A 19,874-nucleotide genomic window follows, 5' to 3' on the forward strand; every position below is an offset into this window, starting at 1 on the left:
GTCCATTAGATGGATCCTACCATTCTTTCAAATGATACCTGATACGGAGAAGCAATATCTCCCAACGAAGGTGTTCACGCCCAAGGAAGGATCCAAAGACTGCTCCCATTGAAAATGGCGCAGTGCAAGATGGAGCAGAATCAGCAGTGTTCTTCCCCAAGAACTCTGTCCTTCGCAAGAAACAGCAGGATGGAACGTGAGCACAGCTTCCTTTTCAATCCTTTCTCAAAGAATTGATGTCAAGATCCAATCTTGACTTCTCCCACAGTTGGAGATTGAACTGGCAAACAGGGCGGCAAGAGCAGGGAGGCGGCAAGAGAGTATTCGCAGGGTGCAGAATTATCTCTTCTTGATTTCAGCACTAAAGAGGATCTGATGTGTTTTTTTTTTGTCTCTCTCCCAAGGCTGCCGCCCCCTCCTACCTTTTGTTAACTTGAAAAGATCAGCTCCTAATCCCATTAGGAGGTACTTATCCAAATCATATTTGGATCAGTTTTCTCTTCTAATGATAAGGATAAACCCTTATCTTATCTGCAGATTAGATTAGCTTTATCATAATCTTATTAGAAGGTTTCTAGATCTGAATCACATTCAGATCTGGACTCTCTGAGTGGATAGGATCAAGACCCTATCCTAACTGCTAATCCATCTCAGAATTCGCCCTTTAATTAACTAAATTAATAGCCCAGTTCGAAATGGGCTTTAGGCCCATTAAGCTTATGTGCTCACTTAACCTTCCTAACTGTTGCCCAGTTGGGCTTCCTTGTATGGCATGGGACCCAAGCATTGATCTACACATCAGCCACATGGGTTCGGCCCAGCCTTTGTTACAAGGCCTGGTCGAATACACTGTTAAAGACAGTGCACCCCCTGAAACCCATCAAATGGGCTCTATGGGCCCAACACTAACCCTAAGTGGTCCCTGGGCCAAGCCACCTCGTAACACCCAGGGACTGTGGGCAGATGTAAGATTAGCCCATCAGGTATTATCCTCAATGGTCTTACACTTAACCTCTCAGCCCATAATGATCTTACACTGCCCAACAAGAGAGGACCTCTCCCTCGGCTGCAAGGAACAGTGTTGCACTCTCCACTTATATGGATCCCGGGAATTAAAACCCTTTTGCAAACATTTTAGAAACCATAATGTATATACTTTTATATCTCATATAAAATATACTTCGCAAAAACAAATTTCAACGATTGAAATCGGCTACCGGCAGTCTTGGTTTCCAACAGTGAGAGTGCATCCCCGATCATTACCTTTGTCCGACAAAGGGGCTGATCCTGTCACTATGATCACCCACTCAGATGAATTCTCAGATTGTCCCAACATACCCAGGTTTTGACCCCCGCTAAGGATCTCACTGATGGGTACATCAAAGACAACCCGATCCGACACCTAGTGCAGTATTATAATCGAGTCTAGGGGTCGGGTGTAACTTTCCAGTTTTGCCCATCAATCTCCAAGGTCCAAGACAATACTGGAAATCTGGTCCAGTTCAAAGATTCAATTAATCCCACACTGTATGTGCCTAGGGTCTCACCCCTGTAGCTGAGACAAGCCACCCCAACCGACTTGGTGGCACCACAGTGTCAGCCTTGTCAGGATAAGTCTCCCCAGACCGACCCACTGGCTGTGAACATTCAAAACTAACACGAGTCTCAATAAGTGTCCAGTTTAAGGGTAATACACAGAAACACACCAAGGGAACATGAATCAAATATGTACTTTTATTCATTTACAATAAACTCATAAAGTACATCAATTTTGATTGAAGCTAAGGGCATACAAAATTGTCTAACAGGACCGACTTTAGGCATCACTCAATCAGTCCAACGATCACGCATCAAGCAACTCAAGCTACCAAGAAGATTAGTTCGGCCTACTGAGAAGCAAAGCTTGGAGGGTTCGAAAACCATGAGCAGCTAAGCCTTTTCTTTTTTGGTTCAAGGGGGGAGGTTCGATTGTGTCATCGTGAGGTTCTGTATTTAACTCAAGTTTCTTACTTTTTAATTCAAGTATTCATTGGTTCTTGTGCATATTCTCATTGGATGTTAATGTTAATTAGTCTAACAAATTAATTAATGTTGATTTTCCTACTGCTATCCATGGTTCGGTGATCCATAATTATCACAAATAGTGGTACAAGTAGCAATTAGGTTAATATCTTTCTGGGTCAATTGTTGGTGACAGCCTTTGACCAATGTATTAACATGTTTTAACCTAAGGGGAATCAATGGAGCAAGATTCAATAATTGCAGCTATCTCAATTATTGTTATTTTAGTTTAACTGTTTTCACAAAGCTTAATGCTATCACTAATTGATTGGAACGCTATCGTACCCAGTCGATTAGTGATAAGTGTTGATCAAATGCTGGGTTTGGTCAGCTGATTTAGGAAAACACAAGGTTTATTATGACTATTCTAATAAATCTAAGGTTAAATGCTTGAATTGCAAGACTGTCGAAGCCTACCTATGATCGATGACCAATTGACAAACCCGAACCCTTGAATCAGAATTTGGTAAGACTGATTTCTCTTGTTTGATATTGCTATTGCTTTCTTGTTCTTTTAGAATTTTTAATTATTTAATTTTCTCACTCTATTATATTGCGCATTCGGCTAAGAAATTATTCCCTAGCTCACTGTGGGATTCGACCTAGTACCACTATTACTACAAAAATTTTATTGTGGGACTAGCATTAATTTTGAGGACTTCGACAACTCGTCACCAAGCAGTTTGCTTGCCCAGTGTTGTTGAGGCAGAGTGGTTAGCCGTTGCTCCAGTAGATACTTGAGGTTGTAGTAATCAGTCTTGACGACGAAGGATCTTCCCCACAAGTATGGCCTCTAGTGTTGCACGGCCTTAGCTAGTCCAATCAACTCGCGCTCGTAGGTCGGTAGCTTTAGATGCCGATCAGCCGGTTTGTGGCTAAAGAAGGCTATTGGATGTCCTTGCTGTTGTAGTACTGCTCCAATACCTACACTGGGTGCATCACATTCGACTATAAATTCCAAGTCAAAATTTGGTAACTGTAGTACAGCTGTGGAGGAGAGGGCATCCCTTAAGTTCACAAAGGCGGCGTCAGCTGCTTCATCCCACTGGAATGCGTTCTTCTTTAGCATACTAGTTAATGGGACAGGCAATAATCCATAATTCTGCACAAACTTGCGGTAGTACCCGGTCTGTCCTAGGAACCCGTGGAGAGCCTTGGTGGATTGAGGTTTGGGCCAATCCTGAATTGCTTGGATTTTGGAGCCATCCACTGTGACACCTTGCCCACTGATTATGTGTCCTAGATAAAGAACATGGCGCTCCCCGAAAGAACATCTAGGCCGCTTCAGAAAGAGCTTGTGTTGGCACAGTAGTTCCAAAACAGTCCATAGGTGATGTACGTGTTCAACCCATGATTTACTGTAGACTAGGATGTCATCAAAGAACACTAAGACGAATCTACGAAGGTGGGGCCGAAATACCTCGTTCATCAGTGACTGAAATGTGGATGGAGCGTTGGTGAGACCGAACAGCATAACTAGAAATTCAAAGTGACCATGATGCGTTCAGAAAGTTGTTTTCTCCACATCCTCGGGGGCCATCCGTACCTGAAAATATCCCGATCTGAGGTCTAGCTTCGAGAAGTACTGAGATCCGTGGAGCTCATCCAACAGCTCGTCTACCACAGGAATCGGGAATTTGTCTTTGACGGTTTTGTTGTTGAGTTCCCTGTAATCCACACAAAACCTCCAAGTACTGTCTTGCTTCGGTACCAATAAAACCGGCGAAGAGAAGGGGGAGCGGCTAGGGCGGATGATCCCTTGTTTCATCAATCATCATATCCGCACACTACTTCTCTATCTCGTCTTTCTGCAGATGTGGGTAGCGATATGGCCGGATGACGATCGGTTCTGAACCTGTTATCAGAGGAATCCGATGGTCACACGATCGAGCAGGTGGAAGGGTTCGGATTCGACCTGTATTTGGATGTCCTTACAGATTCCAAGGCTATGAACCCTCTCTCCATTTGCGACGGCTACCTGTAGTTGCGATCTATTTTCCACTAGTAGTTTCAGTTGAAGGCAGCCTGCTCACTTACAAAGTTGTGCGTGCTTCCCGAGTCTACAAGGATACGTACTGGTTTCCCTGCCACCTGTGCCCGTAGCTGCATAGTTTGGGAGGTCTTTATCCCGGTGATGGCATGGAGGGAGATCTCGGGTTCTAGTGCTACGGGTTCTTCCTCATCTTCCTCTAGTTCGTCTACCAGGAGGTAGAATAGCCTCTTGCATCTGTGGCCCGCTGAATACAGCTCATCACTATTGAAGCATTGCCCTCTTGCCCGGCGTTCTGCCATCTCAACTCTGGATAAGTGTTTGATGGGAGGTGTCGTCATGCTGCTTCCTGTGCTAGGTGCCAGTCTGGGATTGATATCTGTGTGAAGCTTTTGTTCCCTGCTGGCTGTCGAAGAAGGGGCCACCCAGGTTAACTTCGGGGGTGTCCATGATGTCGCTGACCGCCGCATGCTGAAGGATCCTCGGTTGATCTGTAGCTTACATTCGAAAGCAAGAGCTAGGTTCATGGCGGTGACCAGATTGGGAGGATGTTTCATCTCCACATCTACCCTCAGGGGCTCAGCTAATCCAGTGGTGAACATATCCACCTGCTGATCTGGGCGTACCGAGACGGCTCTGGTGAGAAGGGTCTGAAATTGGCGCTGGTATTCAGCCACGGTGCCTGTTTGCTTGAGGTTGATTAACTCACCCAATGGGTTGCTCATCAATGGGGACCCGAACCTGAGGAGGCAGTAGGACTTGAATTGGTCCCAACTGAGCTCTGGTTCCTCCTACTCCACTCGGTAGAACCAGAGTTGTGCATCCTCTGTTAGATGGAATGTGGCCAGACTGACCTTATCTCTTTCCTCTGTACGCTGATTGCAAAAGATTTGTTCACAACGGTATAGCCATCACAATGGGTCTCCGCTGCCGCTGTACAAAGGGAACTCCAGCCTACTATACTTGGGAATGACTGCTGCTGTTGGGACGACGATCTGTCGTTTGCCGGCTGATTCTGCCAAATCTGGGTGGCGGCTATTGGTGGTTGTCGTCCCTTCGAGGCTCCTCTCCCTGTTGAAGAAATATGACTCTAGCAAGCGACGAAGCTCCCGAACATCCTCCTTGACTTCTCGTACTTCTGCGTGGTTCTCCATGAGCCGATGCTCCAATTCGTGGACCCTGGTTGACAGCTGCTCCATATCGCCCATGGCGTTCGGCTCTGATACCAAAATGTTATGGGCCCAGGCGTAGGATCTCGTCACAGGTCGGTCCACGGGGAGAACCTTTAGCTTCCCCTTGCCCCTCCCTTTGCGTGCAGACCCTATCATGGCGACCTAAGGGGTGAGGATCCTCCTTGTAGGAAGACTCCTTGTTGAATTTGACTGCTTACAGATAAGACTCCTAACTTGGGAAGGATAAGGCTTCCCTAAGATAAAACAAACTCCTACTACTCTTCTAATAAATAAAGTAAGAACAGATAAGAGAAACTGCTAAAGATAAGCTACTGCTGGCTAAGGATAAGATAAGCTGATAAGATAAGTTGTTGCCTACGTGGGCCCCGCATCACTGCTGCTGCCGGCGGTGGTAAGTCTTCCCCACGAACACATCCACAACAGGCTCCACCCCCTTCAGTTCTTTTAAGTTCCAACTCCTAAGTTATAAGTTGTAACTCTAATAAATTGTTTTGCCTACTTGAAGCAACACTGCAAGAAACACAAGCACAAAAGTGCAGAATACATAAATCCAAAGAAACTAGTTCAGAATGGGTAGAAATCCATCAACTTATTATTTTTAAATTCCATCGCCTAGGTGAGGGCTAGGTGCCTAGGTGCCTAGGTGCCTAGGTGCCCGGGCGCCCCGCCATGGTCACCTAGCCTTGCCTTGGCACCTTGGAAACTATGAGCAACAGTTCTTTTTCTTTACTTCTATAAGTGCTTCCATGATGAAATCTAGTTCCTACTCAAACTTTGGTGGACAGCAAGCTGTATCTTTGTTTATTCATATCTATTTTTCATCATTAGTCACCCAAATTACCTTCTGTCACACTGGAAAGTCCACTACAAGATACGGAAGTTGTAGCACCCCTACTTGTCTGCCATAACTTTTAGTGAGGATTATGAATTATGCCATTCTAATGGGACCCTATGATTTCATGAAAAATGCACTAATCTAGACCATGATTTGATGTTAGATGCATAACTGAAATCTATAGGCCTAGACATAAGCCGATAGATGCATACGTTAATGAAGTAACAAAAGTTGATTAAGCAAGCCAAAAGAGCCAGGCTATGGCATTTGAATCATATCTACCTGATGAGCACGGCAAATGAGATCTAGATCATGTTTTTGAAGGAATTCAGTGACCTTGTCAGCTCCAAATGTATAAGATACACCTCTGTCATTTTCTCCCCATCCTTGTATATCTTTATCAGGATCAGCCCATAGCAAATCACAGAGAAGTCCCTGATCGGGCACATCAACAGGGCGAGCAATATTCCGTATCTGATCCAAGTTCTTCAAGTCAGGGGACAATCCTCCATGCATGCAAAGGATCTTGTCATCAATAAGAGCAGCCACTGGCAGGCAGTTGAAGCAATCTGTAAATGTCTTCCAAAGGCGGACATTAAACCTTCTCTTGCACTCGTCATAAAACCCATATATTCGATTGATGGAAGCACACTCATGGTTGCCCCGAAGAAGGAAAAAGTTCTCTGGGTAATTAATTTTGTATGCAAGGAGAAGGCAAATGGTCTCTATGCTCTGCTTACCACGGTCCACATAATCCCCAAGGAAGAGATAATTTGCTGCAGGTGGGAATTCACCATATTCAAAAAGCCGAAGAAGATCAGAATACTGACCATGGATATCTCCTGCCAAAGAGTCAAGTAGTTAAGCAATGGAGATTTCATTATTAAAGCAAATGAATGGAGCTACACTTTTACTCCACACAAGATATTTGCAGTTTAACAGAAAATGTTGTAATTGAATTAGAAAACTTGGTAAATAAGATAATTATCTTTATGCATTTTCATCAGTTCTGTAGACACATGGGTAGATGCCCGCCCAACAAAACAAACAACTTGCTCCTTCAGGTACTTAATAAAATTCAAAATATGGCTGCCTTTGCTCTAAGATACTCATTTTACTCAATCGAAATACACAATCATTTTTCTCAAATATCAATCAAAACAATCATAAAAGCATGTAGATAATGGGAGTTGTCATTTTTGTATCTAAGATAACAGGCTTTGGAAAGGCAAACATATGCTGTTACCATGTGTTAGACAATGTCTGTTATAAAATCTGATTAATCTTAACACCTATGGATGTGACACATAGGATGAAGTCAACAAAAAGATAAATGCTTAGATATGAATATTTGTCCTCTATTAGTTCTTTATTGGGTAAAAACCAACCTGGCGGAGTCTGTGGATGAGACACTAATCCTGAACATTACAGGAGTTGGTCCATGAGGGTCCCCCATGTTTCATTGGTCTCACCTTGTTCAACACTTGATTGTTCTAAACAAGTTCACCACATAGTTTGGCTAAGGCAAACAACATCAGGGAAAGAAAGTTGGATGCGAGTGTGAACTCACATCCAGTTAGTCTTCTTGGCTCTATGTTCCCTGCTCTCCCAGGTCATTTGAACGGCCATCACCAATCTTGTAGTTCCTTCCATTGGCCCTTTACTCCCAATCTTTTCTTCTCTCTTTTGCCCTTCCATCTCCCTTTATTCTCCTTTACTTTCTTCTAAAGTTCATCATGGATCTTTCCATGCTACAAAATGGAGAAAATCTCATTTCAATTGAAGCTAAAACCTTCCCCTCCATCATATCTCTAACCCTACTGACTCAATCTTTCAATGAGGGAGAGTAGTAGAGAAAAGTGTGAAAGAGACATAGTTACATGACATTCAGATTTTCTGCTCACAGGCATCTTATCTAATACATCTCCAAAACTATGGGATAAGTTCCTTGGAATCTTGGACAGAATAAGCATTTTTTATGGTAAAGAAAAATTCATTAAAACAAAATGAAGACACAAAAATAGGTTGTAAGGAATTACCCACAAAGGACAAGAGAACCAACAAGTATCCTAAACTCCCCATTATGACCAATCAAATAAGAACTTACATAGACTAATGGCGGTATGGCACACTTTGAAAACAATGACCCAAATATAAGAACCATTACAAACAAGAAAAAACAAGGATTCTCTCAGCCCTCTATCCAAAAACCATACTCCAGCCATCAAAATCGCCCTCATCAGGTATCAAAAATGTGTCTCCAAATATGGTTACCGGTGTCAACTAAACTCCTACCCCATTCTTTTTTTTTTTTTTGATAATTAACTCCCACCCCATTCTTTTCAATTGACCCTCACATAGTGTTCTGTTTTTAAAACTTCCCCCGATTTCTGCTCTCTTATTTCCCCATCTTCCAACTGTTCAGAAAACTCCCCTCCTAAATATAACACTCCCAACACTTCCCTCATTTCAACTTGAGTTTCTTTACCAATGACTTTCTTCAGAATAAGCATTTTTTTAAGTGGTATATGATTATATTGCTGTAAAGCAGGGAAACTCCTACTTCATTTATAATGGAGTATTGAGATATATACTCAGATGAACAAAACAAAGAACAGAATGTACACAAGACAGTTTGCATCAGAGAGAGAGAGAGAGAGATAGAATCCAGTTACACTGGATTGCTTAGCTGTAACCCCCGGAATTGCTGAGTCCCTCTTTGCCAGCAGATCAGGTATCACTCAGTCCTATGCATAACAACCTCTATGATGGAAGCTTTTGAGTCAAAGATCTGGTTGTAGCACTCTTTCCAGATAGCTTAAAAAAGAGCAAATGGTGTTACTTTATTTTAAGTTTTGAGAAAGGATAACAAAAATTTGATTAAATAAAAGAGGTAGTACATGAGAAGATGTACATCAGAGAAAAAGACATACACAAGGTGATGAGGACCAAATCACGCTGAGTCTCTGCTGGCAATGACAGCTCGAACAATGTGAACTAAGGTCATCAAGTCGTATCTACAAGATCAAAAACATCAAAGAGCCCGAGAGGATGACCCAGGCAAGGGGACTCTAACAGGCAAGTTAGTACCTGTTAGACAGTTTTGTATGCCCTTAGAGACTGCGATTTATGTGCTGAATCGGGTTCCAACCAAATCGGTTCCGAATACTCCATATGAACTTTGGATCGGAAAGAAACCAAGTGTCAGACACTTGAAGATTTGGGGTTGTCCAGCACACGTTAAGAGAACGAGTGCAGACAAGTTGGAATCCAAGACCAGCCGTTGCCTATTTGTAGGCTGCCCAAAAGGCTCTGTAGGTTACCTATTCTATGACCCAAGTGAGCAAAAAGTGTTCTGCAGTCGTAATGCGCAATTCTTGGAAACCGACTATATCCTGGACACCCATCGTCAGGAAGTTGTTCTTGATGAGGAGAGCTCAGGAGCAGTGGGAGATGTCCCACAAGTTCCAGGTAGTGACCAACCTAGAAGATCCACTCGGATATCCAGGCCACCAGTCCGTTATGGTTATGACCAAGATAGTTACCTGGTGGAAACCTTGACTAGTGAGGAGGATCCCGTGACTTACACAGAAGCTATGTTGGACATAGATTCCCAGAAGTGGGTGGAGGCCATGAGAGCAGAGATGGACTCAATGGAGACCAATGGAGTCTGGACTCTAGTAGATCCGCCCTCCGAGGTAAAAGCAATCGATTGCAAATGGATTTACAAGAGGAAGAAGGGGCCCGATGGTAAGGTTGAGACCTTCAAGGCTCGTCTGGTGGCAAAAGGGTACACTCAGAAAGAGGGCATCGATTATGAGGAAACCTTTTCGCCTGTGGCCATGCTTAAATCCATTAGGATCCTGCTAGCTGTAACAGCATACCATGATTATGATATTTGGCAAATAGATGTCAAAACTACATTCCTGAATGGAGATCTTACTGAAGATATCTATATGCAGTAGCCGCAAGGCTTTATTGCTGCAGGTCAGGAAAACATGGTATGTAAACTTAATAGATCCATTTATGGACTTAAGCAAGCTTCTAGAAGTTGGAACATCCGTTTTGACTCTGCCGTCAAATCATTTGACTTCGAGCAGAATCCGGATGAACCCTGTGTTTACAGGAAGTACAGTGGAGATAAGGTTACCTTCTTGGTTCTGTATGTAGATGACATTCTACTCATTGGGAATGATGCAGGGATATTAACTACGGTGAAAGTATGGCTATCACAGCAATTCTCCATGAAAGATCTTGGAGAAGCCTCCTATATACTGGGTCTTCAACTCTATAGAGATAGATCGAAGCGGATAATAGGATTATCCCTATCTGCTTAAATTGACAAAATAGTCAAGAGATACAGCATGGAAAACTCCAAGAAAGAAAATGTTCCTTTCAGGCACGGAGTCACTCTCAAAGAAGAAGATGTCTCCCAAGACTTCTGAGGAGATTGATGGCATGAAAGACGTTCCCTATGCCTCTGCCGTAGGGAGCATCATGTATTCCATGCTGTGCACTCGTCCTGACATAGCTCAGGCAGTGAGTGTAGTAAGCAGATTTCAGGCCAACCCAGGGCAGGAGCATTGGATTGCTGTGAAAAACATACTTAAGTACCTTCGAAGGACAAAAGAGTTTTGTCTAGTATTCGACGGTAGCTCACTACAGATCCAAGGGTATACAGATGCCGATTTCCAATCAGACCCAGATGATAGAAAGTCTACATCTGGATATGTTTTCACGATAGGATCGTGTGTTGTTTCCTGAGTGTCAGCAAACAGGGGTCCTAAGTTGCAAATTAATAGTCCACAACCCAAGCCGAGCGCATTGCCGTAAGTGATGCTGCCTTATGAATGAAGGTGTTCATTCATGAATTTGGAATTCAGCACATCACCCATTCCATTGTTGTATGACAACACTGGACCTACGAGAGGATGATAGTAAGAGGTAGCATCAGCGGAGAATGTGGTAGACCCATTGACTAAGCCACTGACACAGAAAGTGTTTATGAAACACGTGGAAAGCATAGAACTGCGGCTAGTACCTGATTGGACCTAAGTGCAAATGGAAGCTGTTAGACAGTTTTGTATGCCCTTAGCTTCAATCAAAATTGATGTACTTTATGAGTTTATTGTAAATGAATAAAAGTACATATTTGATTCATGTTCCCTTGGTATGTTTCTGTGTAATACCCTTAAACTGGACACTTATTGAGACTCGTGTTAGTTTTGAATGTTCACAGCCAGTGGGTCGGTCTGGGGAGACTTATCCTGACAAGGCTGACACTGTGGTGCCATCAAGTCGGTTGGGGTGGCTTGTCTCAGCTACCGGGGTGAGACCCTATGCACATACAGTGTGGGATTAATTGAATCTTTGAACTGGACCAAATTTCCAGTATTGCCCTGGACCTTGGAGATTGATGGGCAAAACTGGAAAGTTACACCCGACCCCTAGACTCGATTATGATACTGCACTAGGTGTCGGATCGGGCTGTCTTTGATGTACCAATCAGTGAAATCCTTAGCGGGGGTCAAAACCTGGGTATGTTGGGACAATCTGAGAATTCATCTGAGTGGGTGATCATAGTGACAGGATCAGTCCCTTTGTCGAACAAAGGTAATGATCGGGGATGCACTCTCACTATTTGAAACCAAGACTGCCGACAGCCCATTTCAACCGTTGAAATTTGTTTTGCAAAGTATATTTTATATGAGATATAAAAGTATATACATTATGGTTTCTAAAATGTTTGCAAAAGGGTTTTAATTCCCGGGATCCATATAAGTGGAAAGTGCAACACTGTTCCTTGCAGCCGAGGGAGAGGTTTTCTCTTGTCGGGCAGTGTAAGATCATTATGGGCTGAGAGGTTAAGTGTAAGACCATTGAGGATAATACCTGATGGGCTAATCTTACATCTGCCCACAGTCCCTGGGTGTTACGAGGTGGCTTGGCTCAGGGACCACTTAGGGTAAGTGTTGGGCCCATAGAGCCCATTTGATGGGTTTCAGGGGGTGCACTGTCTTTAACAGTGTATTCGACCAGGCCTTGTAACAAAGGTTAGGCCGAACCCATGTGGCTGATGTGTAGATCAATGCTTGGGTCCCACGCCATACAAGGAAGCCCAACTGGGCAGCAGTTAGGAAGGTTAAGTGAGCACATAAGCTTAATGGGCCTAAAGCCCATTTCGAACTGGGCTATTAATTTAGTTAATTAAAGGGCGAATTCTGAGATGGATTAGCAGTTAGGATAGGGTCTTGATCCTATCCACTCAGAGAGTCCAGATCTGAATGTGATTCAGATCTAGAAACCTCCTAATAAGATTAGGATAAAGCTAATCTAATCTGTAGATAAGATAAGGGTTTATCCTTATCATTAGAAGAGAAAACTGATCCAAATATGATTTGGATAAGCACCTCCTAATGGGATTAGGAGCTGATCTTTTCAAGTTAACAAAAGGAAGGAGGGGGCGGCAGCCTTGAGAGAGAGACCAAAAAAAACACATCAGATCCTCTTTAGTGCTGAAATCAAGAAGAGATAATTCTGCACCCTGCGAATACTCTCTTGCCGCCTCTCTGCTCTTGCCACCCTGTTTGCCAGTTCGATCTCCAACTGTGGGAGAAGTCAAGATTGGATCTTGACATCAATTCTTTGAGAAAGGAGTGAAAAGGAAATTGTGCTCACGTTCCATCCTGTTGTTTCTTGCGAAGGACAGAGTTCTTGGTGAAGAACACTGCTGATTCTACTCCATCCTGCATTGCGCCATTTTCAGTGGAAGCAGTCTTTGGATCCTTCCTTGGACGTGAACACCTTCGTTGGGAGATATTGCTTCTCCGTATCAGGTATTATTCTCTCCCATTCCTTTTGGTTCAGATCTGGTTCAGTTTAAGGTTCAAGATTTATCCTTGAAAATATGATTTTCTAAATAGAGAATGTGATTCCCAGTTGAAGGGAGAGAAAAATTTTTGAAATTCGCCCCTTATTCCGCAATCTTTGGGCGTCCATCTGATGGATCTCTCAACCCTTCAGTACCAAGCTACCAAAGAGAACCAGAGCTACTGGGCAGAGAATCAGAGCCGAGAGCTTAGTAAAGTAAGTGTATGTCCAATACGTCCAAAGGTGTTAGGCCTTATCCGCCCGTTGCTTACAAAGTACGCCCTCACAGAGTCATGGTGGCCCTTATCTGGTTCCTTGCAAAGCGGAAGGAGCCGAGTTTAACATTGCCAGATGGGCATCGTGTCCGCAGACTTTCCAGGGGCACTCAATGGTGCGAATGGATGAGGAGAGACATGCCCCATAGGCTGGATCCATCCTTATGTAGGAGGCTGTTGAACAGAAACCCTGCTAGAACGGCCAATTTATAACCCTGGCAGGAAATTTTTGGTAAGGGAGGAAAAAGGAATGGGTCTCAAGAAACAAAGAATCCCATTCTCCACCAAACTCTCTCAATGTTTTTAAACAGTGGTATTAAGGGCTAAGGAGAGTTCCTATGGCGTCTAGGAGTCAGCATGGATTATCTCTTACATAGAAAGTATTGAAATGGGCTATAGTGGCCACTGCCATTAAGATAGTTGATGCTCACTGCAGAGATCATCTGAGACCATTTGAAGCAAACAAAACTTTTTTCATTCCAAATCCTGGTTTTGGCCTTCTAGAAGGGAAGTGCTAGTCATGGAGCTGAGAAATGCATTCTTTACCAAATAAATGCCTGGAAGTAACACGATTTTAAAGCCTTTCTTTCTAGATGCAATCAAGATGTAAATTGTTTGCTTCCCTTTCGACCAGAGGTTACTAGAGATTTTTACTTGAATCAGGGAGCTATATAGAGGTATTGTAGGTGTTGGATAGAGCACATTGATGCTCTGTGACCTCAAGATGGATATGATCAAGGTGTCTGGCAACAAAGCTATATCAATTCCGCAGTCAACTAGCTCGGTTCTGTTAAAAATTGTTATCACAAAATGCAATGCCCAATCATCTCTCTACTAAGACCAAAATTTTTTTTTATATAACTGCTTAGACATGATCAAATTTAATCATGCCTCAACATATAATATATAAGCAAATGAGTCTAATCTCTTTGGTAAGATTATGCATGTTATAGATGACATAGTAAGACAGAAGGCATTTATACTAATGAGTTCTATTTGCAAATTTCAGGTGCAAATATAATTATCATTTCCATTTTCAGGATTTGACATTGGAGAAAGTAATTTTGCTTTGTTATGGAAAACAAAAAAAGGAACCTCCTTCTAAAACCATTTCCAATAAATTTCAGATTTATCTTGACACAATGCATTGCAATGTTTTGAGAAATTGGTGCAAAACTGCATCAAATTACTTGCAGAAAATAATGAATTTTTAGCTCCTCTAAAGTGCTACAGAAATGGTAAAGTGCAAAAGGCATCATCAGGCTGGCATAGAGATACAAATGTGGACAACCAGAAGCAACACCAAAAAAACTTAAAAATTCTTTTCATTTGAGTCATAAATCACAGCCACAAAATCTAATAGACCATTCAGGTATTGAATGGTCTTTATATTTATTTATTATTTATTTATTTTAAAAGCCAATAGACCATTACTACTAATATAAACAGCAATAAAAGGTACTTGAGAAGTTGACAAACCATTACAAAGGCATATAAAAGAATCTACCAAACAAAATATAAACAAAGGAATGCATTTTTAAAATAGGTGCATGCCTTTTGAAAAGGGCAATGCCATGTACCCTATGTTTCAAATCCAGAACAATCATCCAACAAGCCAAATCCTCTGAAAACTGGACTCAACTTGATTCAGTTCAACAGAGCCATATACCAATTATACTGGGTCAGCTACATTTATCATATCATAATTCCAGCCCATCCTAGGTCCCTCTGCCAAACCACAAGTCATCAGGTCATTTCTCAGTTTTCACAACCTCAACCCATAGCTTTTGGCATTCTCCTAATACCTAGATGACCATCAGCTCGCATCAAATAACTCCTTATTGGTGCTCTAGATGGTTTTTGAGAACATCTCCAAGCCACTTAGTCCACTTCTCATATTTTGTGTAGAAGATGCTTTAGTTCAAGTTATTTTTATTAGCATTTGAATGTACAATGCCCTCATCTGAAACGGAATCATTTCTGGTCATTAGGGAAAAGTTCATTGTTTGATATCTTGAAGCGATCACATCCCCATCTTGACTTAGAATCCAAAACAATAAAGAATGCAATGAAATCATTTTATTGCAGATGCCAAGCACACCAAGGTTCAAAGTGGTTTTCAGGGTCACTGATACTTTAAATAATAAGGGTTATGTGATTTTAATTGTTTTAAATATTAATAACTGATTAGACATGTCCACTGTCAAATTGTCAAACCAACAGACTTTAAAAAAAAAAAAAAAGAGTATTGATAGAAATAAACTCTCTAGAAATTTTAAGTAGCATGTTGCTAATCAAAACTGAGGAAAGGGTAATTTGGCAGCTAAGGAATGAATTCAGGCACTTCAAACAGCTTTCTAGAGATATGCTCATCCATCACAAGGAATTCAGAGACAACCCATGTTTTGGGCTCATGTGAAAATTTGGGCTGGCTTTTTGGGTTTGCTGTTTTTTTTACAACCTCTAGTTGTATCTTTCTATTCTAAATTAATATTTCAATTTTTCTGTTGCTGGTCAAAAAAACAAAAAAAAAAAAAATTGCTTGAACAATGAAAGAAACAGGGCCTTTTACCTCTTCTGACCGCACTATATCGCCCTCCCCCCCACCATAACAGAAATATTTTCCTTCAATTCAGTCCTACATCCTAAACATCCTAAAGACCACCACTTTATATTATATTCTATCATTTATGGCGATAATTGGTGACAGTTGCTGCATTACATACTAATACGATTATATGCCCATTACTCGCTCTGTCTCGGAATCAAAGCATCTACTGGCCAACATAAAATAGAGTTACACATAGTACACCTTTACACATATCATAGAAAGGTCATTCGCTAGATATAAGCAAACAAAATCAGCTCCAAAGCAAGAAAGTTCAGACCCTATGTTGTTAATTTAGAAAACGAAGGACATCCATGAATGATCTAAACTCGACAGAACAGAAACATGTAGTCGAACAAAAGCAGAATCATTAGGTATTCCATAATTACCGCATATCTTAATAGGAGCTTCGAGCTCGATAAGATTGGGTTGGCTGATAAAGATCTCCTTGGAAAAGGCGCAAAGTTGCCGGATTTCTGCCTCAGTGAGCTGTACTTGCTTCGTCATCCGGCTAGTCTTTGCAGCAGTAAGACGCCTAATGATGTCGTCCAGCAAACCCTGGTCCATCGGCATCGTTACAAGTTCAAAATTAATAGCAAAAAACCAAACCCTAGCTTCTTCTCTTGCTCTCTTATATCTCCTTCAACCCAAACCAAACGGTTCCCGTATCAGACAAAGAAAAGAAGGTGATTATGTGAAGAAAAAGAAAGAAAACAGACGTATCGCTTAGAGAAGTCAAAAGACGGAAAGAATCGACACGAGTGGAGAATGACTTTACAAAAGGAAAGAAATCCAGAGCGAATATTAAAGCGATAACCCCCCCCCCCCCTCTCTCTCTCTAGCGCGCTTTCATGAGACTCCGGTTAAGGAGAATAAGGCCACACTCTACTCTCTTCCCTTCTCTCGGTCTATGTCTCGACTCGACCTGTCTCTGTAAGAATCAAAAATAAAGGCGGATAGGTCAATGGGATGGATGGCTTTTTAGCTGTATGGATGTAGCCGTGTGTTTTGCTCTCTTCCGTTCTCGGTTCTCACTCCTTCCCTTTGCTCTATCTTAAATTCTTAGCAAAGAACGGAGTTAAAATGCTTTAGAGGAGAGCAACTTTTATCGTGGGGAGTGGGGACCCGTTGTTCTTCGAGCTTCTTTTCTCGTATTGAGAGAGAGAGAGCGCGCGCGAAAACGGAAGACCCTATCCATGGTCTATGGACAATTCACAAAGACTGTTTTCTTACGAAGATTTTGGTGGGATGGGATGGGATAGGATGGAAAAGGAAATATGGATGGAAAATTTTTATGTTCCATTGTTTGATAAACAGTAATATTTTAATTATTTTTATATTTTAGTTATTAACTATTAAATTTTAATATTTTAATGACATAATTTTATAGTTATTTAGTATTGACAATTATCTAATTAATTATTAATTATTAATTAATATTTTAAATTTTCTTTTATTAATACTTAATATGAATTAATTAATATTTTTACTTTTATTATTCATTAATTCTAATTATTTAACATTTTATTATTTAATTATTTTATTGAATCATTAATTAGATTAATAATAAAATCCATATTTATTTATTCATTAATTACTTAGTTAATTATTAAATATTTTTGTTAATTATTAATTAGTTAAGAATACCTTTTTATTATTTAATATTTTATTTTTAATTAGATATTAATTATTTCAAATACATAATTATTTAATTAATTAATGTTTTACGTTTTATTAGTTTATAAGTTATTATTAATATTACATTTTAGTATGACACATGACTTAATTAATAATTTTAATATTTTAATATTAATTATTCATAAATTATTAAATTATATTTAATTAATAAATTATTTATTTTAATTAAATAATCAATTATAAAATAATTATTTAATTGTTAATTAACTAGTAAGTTAATTAACTATTGAATATTGTGTTGTTAATTCTTAATTAATTAATAATATTTTTATGGTTTAGTATTTATTGCTAATTATTAATTTTATACTAATTAGTTAATTAATTATTAATGATAAATAGTATTTTAATTTTTATTAGTTTAACTATATTATTAATATTTTATTTCATTAATACTTATTAATTATTTTTATTCTAAAAAAACTAATTATTAAATTATTTGTTGATTATTAATTTTATTAATTATTTATTTAAAGTTATTCATTACTTGTTTTAATTAAATTATTTTATTAATATGTTATTTAGTAATTAATAATTTATTTATGGGTCATGGATCTAGTGTTAACTATTAGAAATATTATAAGGAAGGTGTTTTCTTTTTGTTAAATAAGTTTCCCCTACATTCCCATTTGTTTCGCACCAAAATGGTGGGACTCCACATCCTTAGAATTGGGATCTATAATCCCACCATTTTCTCATCCCATTTCATGACATCCCACAAATCAAACCTACAAAGGGAGGAATTTCCAAAATATTCCATATTTTCCCTCCCATTTAGGCTTCGTTTGGGAAGAGTGCAAAGCCTAGTTTGAGGGGAATATGCACCCTGGGTCACTTTTTCCTAGGTTTGGTAGAGATGTGAAAGAACCTTGAAATCAAAGGAAATATTGAAAGGAAGGGAAATCTATCATATGATAGCCGAACCATGCAAGGTGACTGGGCAAAAATTCAAAAAAAAATTTCTCCCTTCCGGAAATCACATTCCTAGTTTTAGAAAAAACTACATTTTTCAAGGATCGCTCTTGATCCAAACCGGGCCAAATTTGAAACCAAAAGAAAGAGAGAGAGCAATACCTGGTACGTTATCCACACATGTAACTCCCAAAGTAGGTGTTCACGCCCAAAGAGTGTACCAAAATTCACTTCCACTAAAGATGACGCAGCTTGAGATGAAGCAAATTCAGCAAGAACTGCAATCCTTAAGCAAGGATCAAGTAAGAAATGTGAGAATGAAATCAAATCTAATTTTTTAGCAAAATCAAAGGTAGGAACTGATTTTTATCAGTCCAAGAAATTAGAGATTGAATTAGGGTTGGGTGGCAAGAACATGAGGAGAAAACTGAATGCAGAAAGGTGAAAACTGAAGCAGTTCGCCCCCTCTATTTATAAGCCTTAAAGATCAGCTCTCCTAATCTTATTAGGAATCTTTGATCCAAATCTTTATTTGGATCCGAACTCTTAAGTGGGTAAGATTTATCCTCTTGTTAATCCATACCCAAATTTGCCCCAAGTCACATGACTATTTAAGCTGTCATGTGACTTCTTAATTAACCCAGTTAATTATGGGCCGTAGGCCCATTAAACTAACAGGCTCACTTCCCTTTTAATTGCTGGCTAACTTGGATCTCTTTGTATAGCGTGGGACCCTAACATTGATCTCACAAAAGCCATATGGGTTCAACCTAGCCTCTGTTACAAGGCCTTTCCGAATTCACTGTTGAATACAATGAATCCCTTAGTCTATCAGTATGGGCTCTTAATGAGCCCAACATTTACATTAAATGGTCATTGAGTCTAGCCACCTTATGAACGCCCAAGAACTATGGTCTTAAGTGAGATTAGCCTATCAGGTATAAAAAACCTAAATGGTCTTATACTTAACCTCTCAACTCATAATGATCAAATACTGTCCGAAAAGAGAGGACCTCTCCCTCGACTCGGATGGATCCCAAGAATTAAAATATTTTGCAAAGCTTTTAATAAAACATAATGTATATATATATATATATATATATATATATATTTTGCAAAACAAATCTCAAACACAGTTGAAATCGACTGCCGATAGTTTTGGTTTCCATCAGAGAGAGTGCAGTCCCCAATCATTCACTTTGTCCAATAAAGGGGCCAATTCTGTCACTATGATCACCCACTCAAGTGAATTCTCAGACTGCCCCAACATACCCGGGTTTTAACCCCCGAAGGATCTCACTGATTAGCATATCAAAGACAACATAATCCAACATCGAGTGTAGTATTATAATCAAGTCCAGGGGTTAGGTGTAACTTTCCAGTTTTGCCCACTCGTCTCCAAGGTTCAGGGCATAATTGGAAATTGGTCTAGGTT

At 40.3% G+C, this 19,874-nt stretch overlaps 1 protein-coding gene and 1 long non-coding RNA gene across 4 annotated transcripts in view; one reads left to right on the plus strand and one right to left on the minus strand.

Moving 5' to 3' along the window:
• The window catches only part of TOPP7 (Calcineurin-like metallo-phosphoesterase superfamily protein), a 35,737-nt gene extending 18,654 nt beyond the window's left edge, over positions 1–17,083 (minus strand). The window contains exons 1-2 of one of the 3 annotated variants that reach the window (XM_088949180.1): positions 16,222–17,083; positions 6,362–6,921 (exon numbers count right to left, since the gene is read on the minus strand). In XM_088949180.1, the coding sequence (XP_088805306.1) occupies positions 6,362–6,921; positions 16,222–16,405 (744 nt within the window). In that variant the 5' untranslated portion in view covers positions 16,406–17,083. The remainder of the gene's footprint in view (positions 1–6,361; positions 6,922–16,221) is intronic. The other 2 variants (XM_088949181.1, XM_088949179.1) reach the window with 2 other exon arrangements.
• Positions 1,809–14,448, plus strand: LOC148848851 (uncharacterized). The gene is made up of 2 exons (XR_016100612.1): positions 1,809–1,983; positions 14,234–14,448. It is a non-coding gene; the product is annotated as an uncharacterized LOC148848851 (long non-coding RNA).
• Positions 17,084–19,874: the final 2,791 nt, after the last annotated feature.

Source organism: Nelumbo lutea, chromosome 6, assembly GCF_056320005.1.
Source record: "Nelumbo lutea isolate HS-2025 chromosome 6, American lotus-T2T, whole genome shotgun sequence".
Lineage (NCBI taxonomy): Eukaryota > Viridiplantae > Streptophyta > Magnoliopsida > Proteales > Nelumbonaceae > Nelumbo > Nelumbo lutea.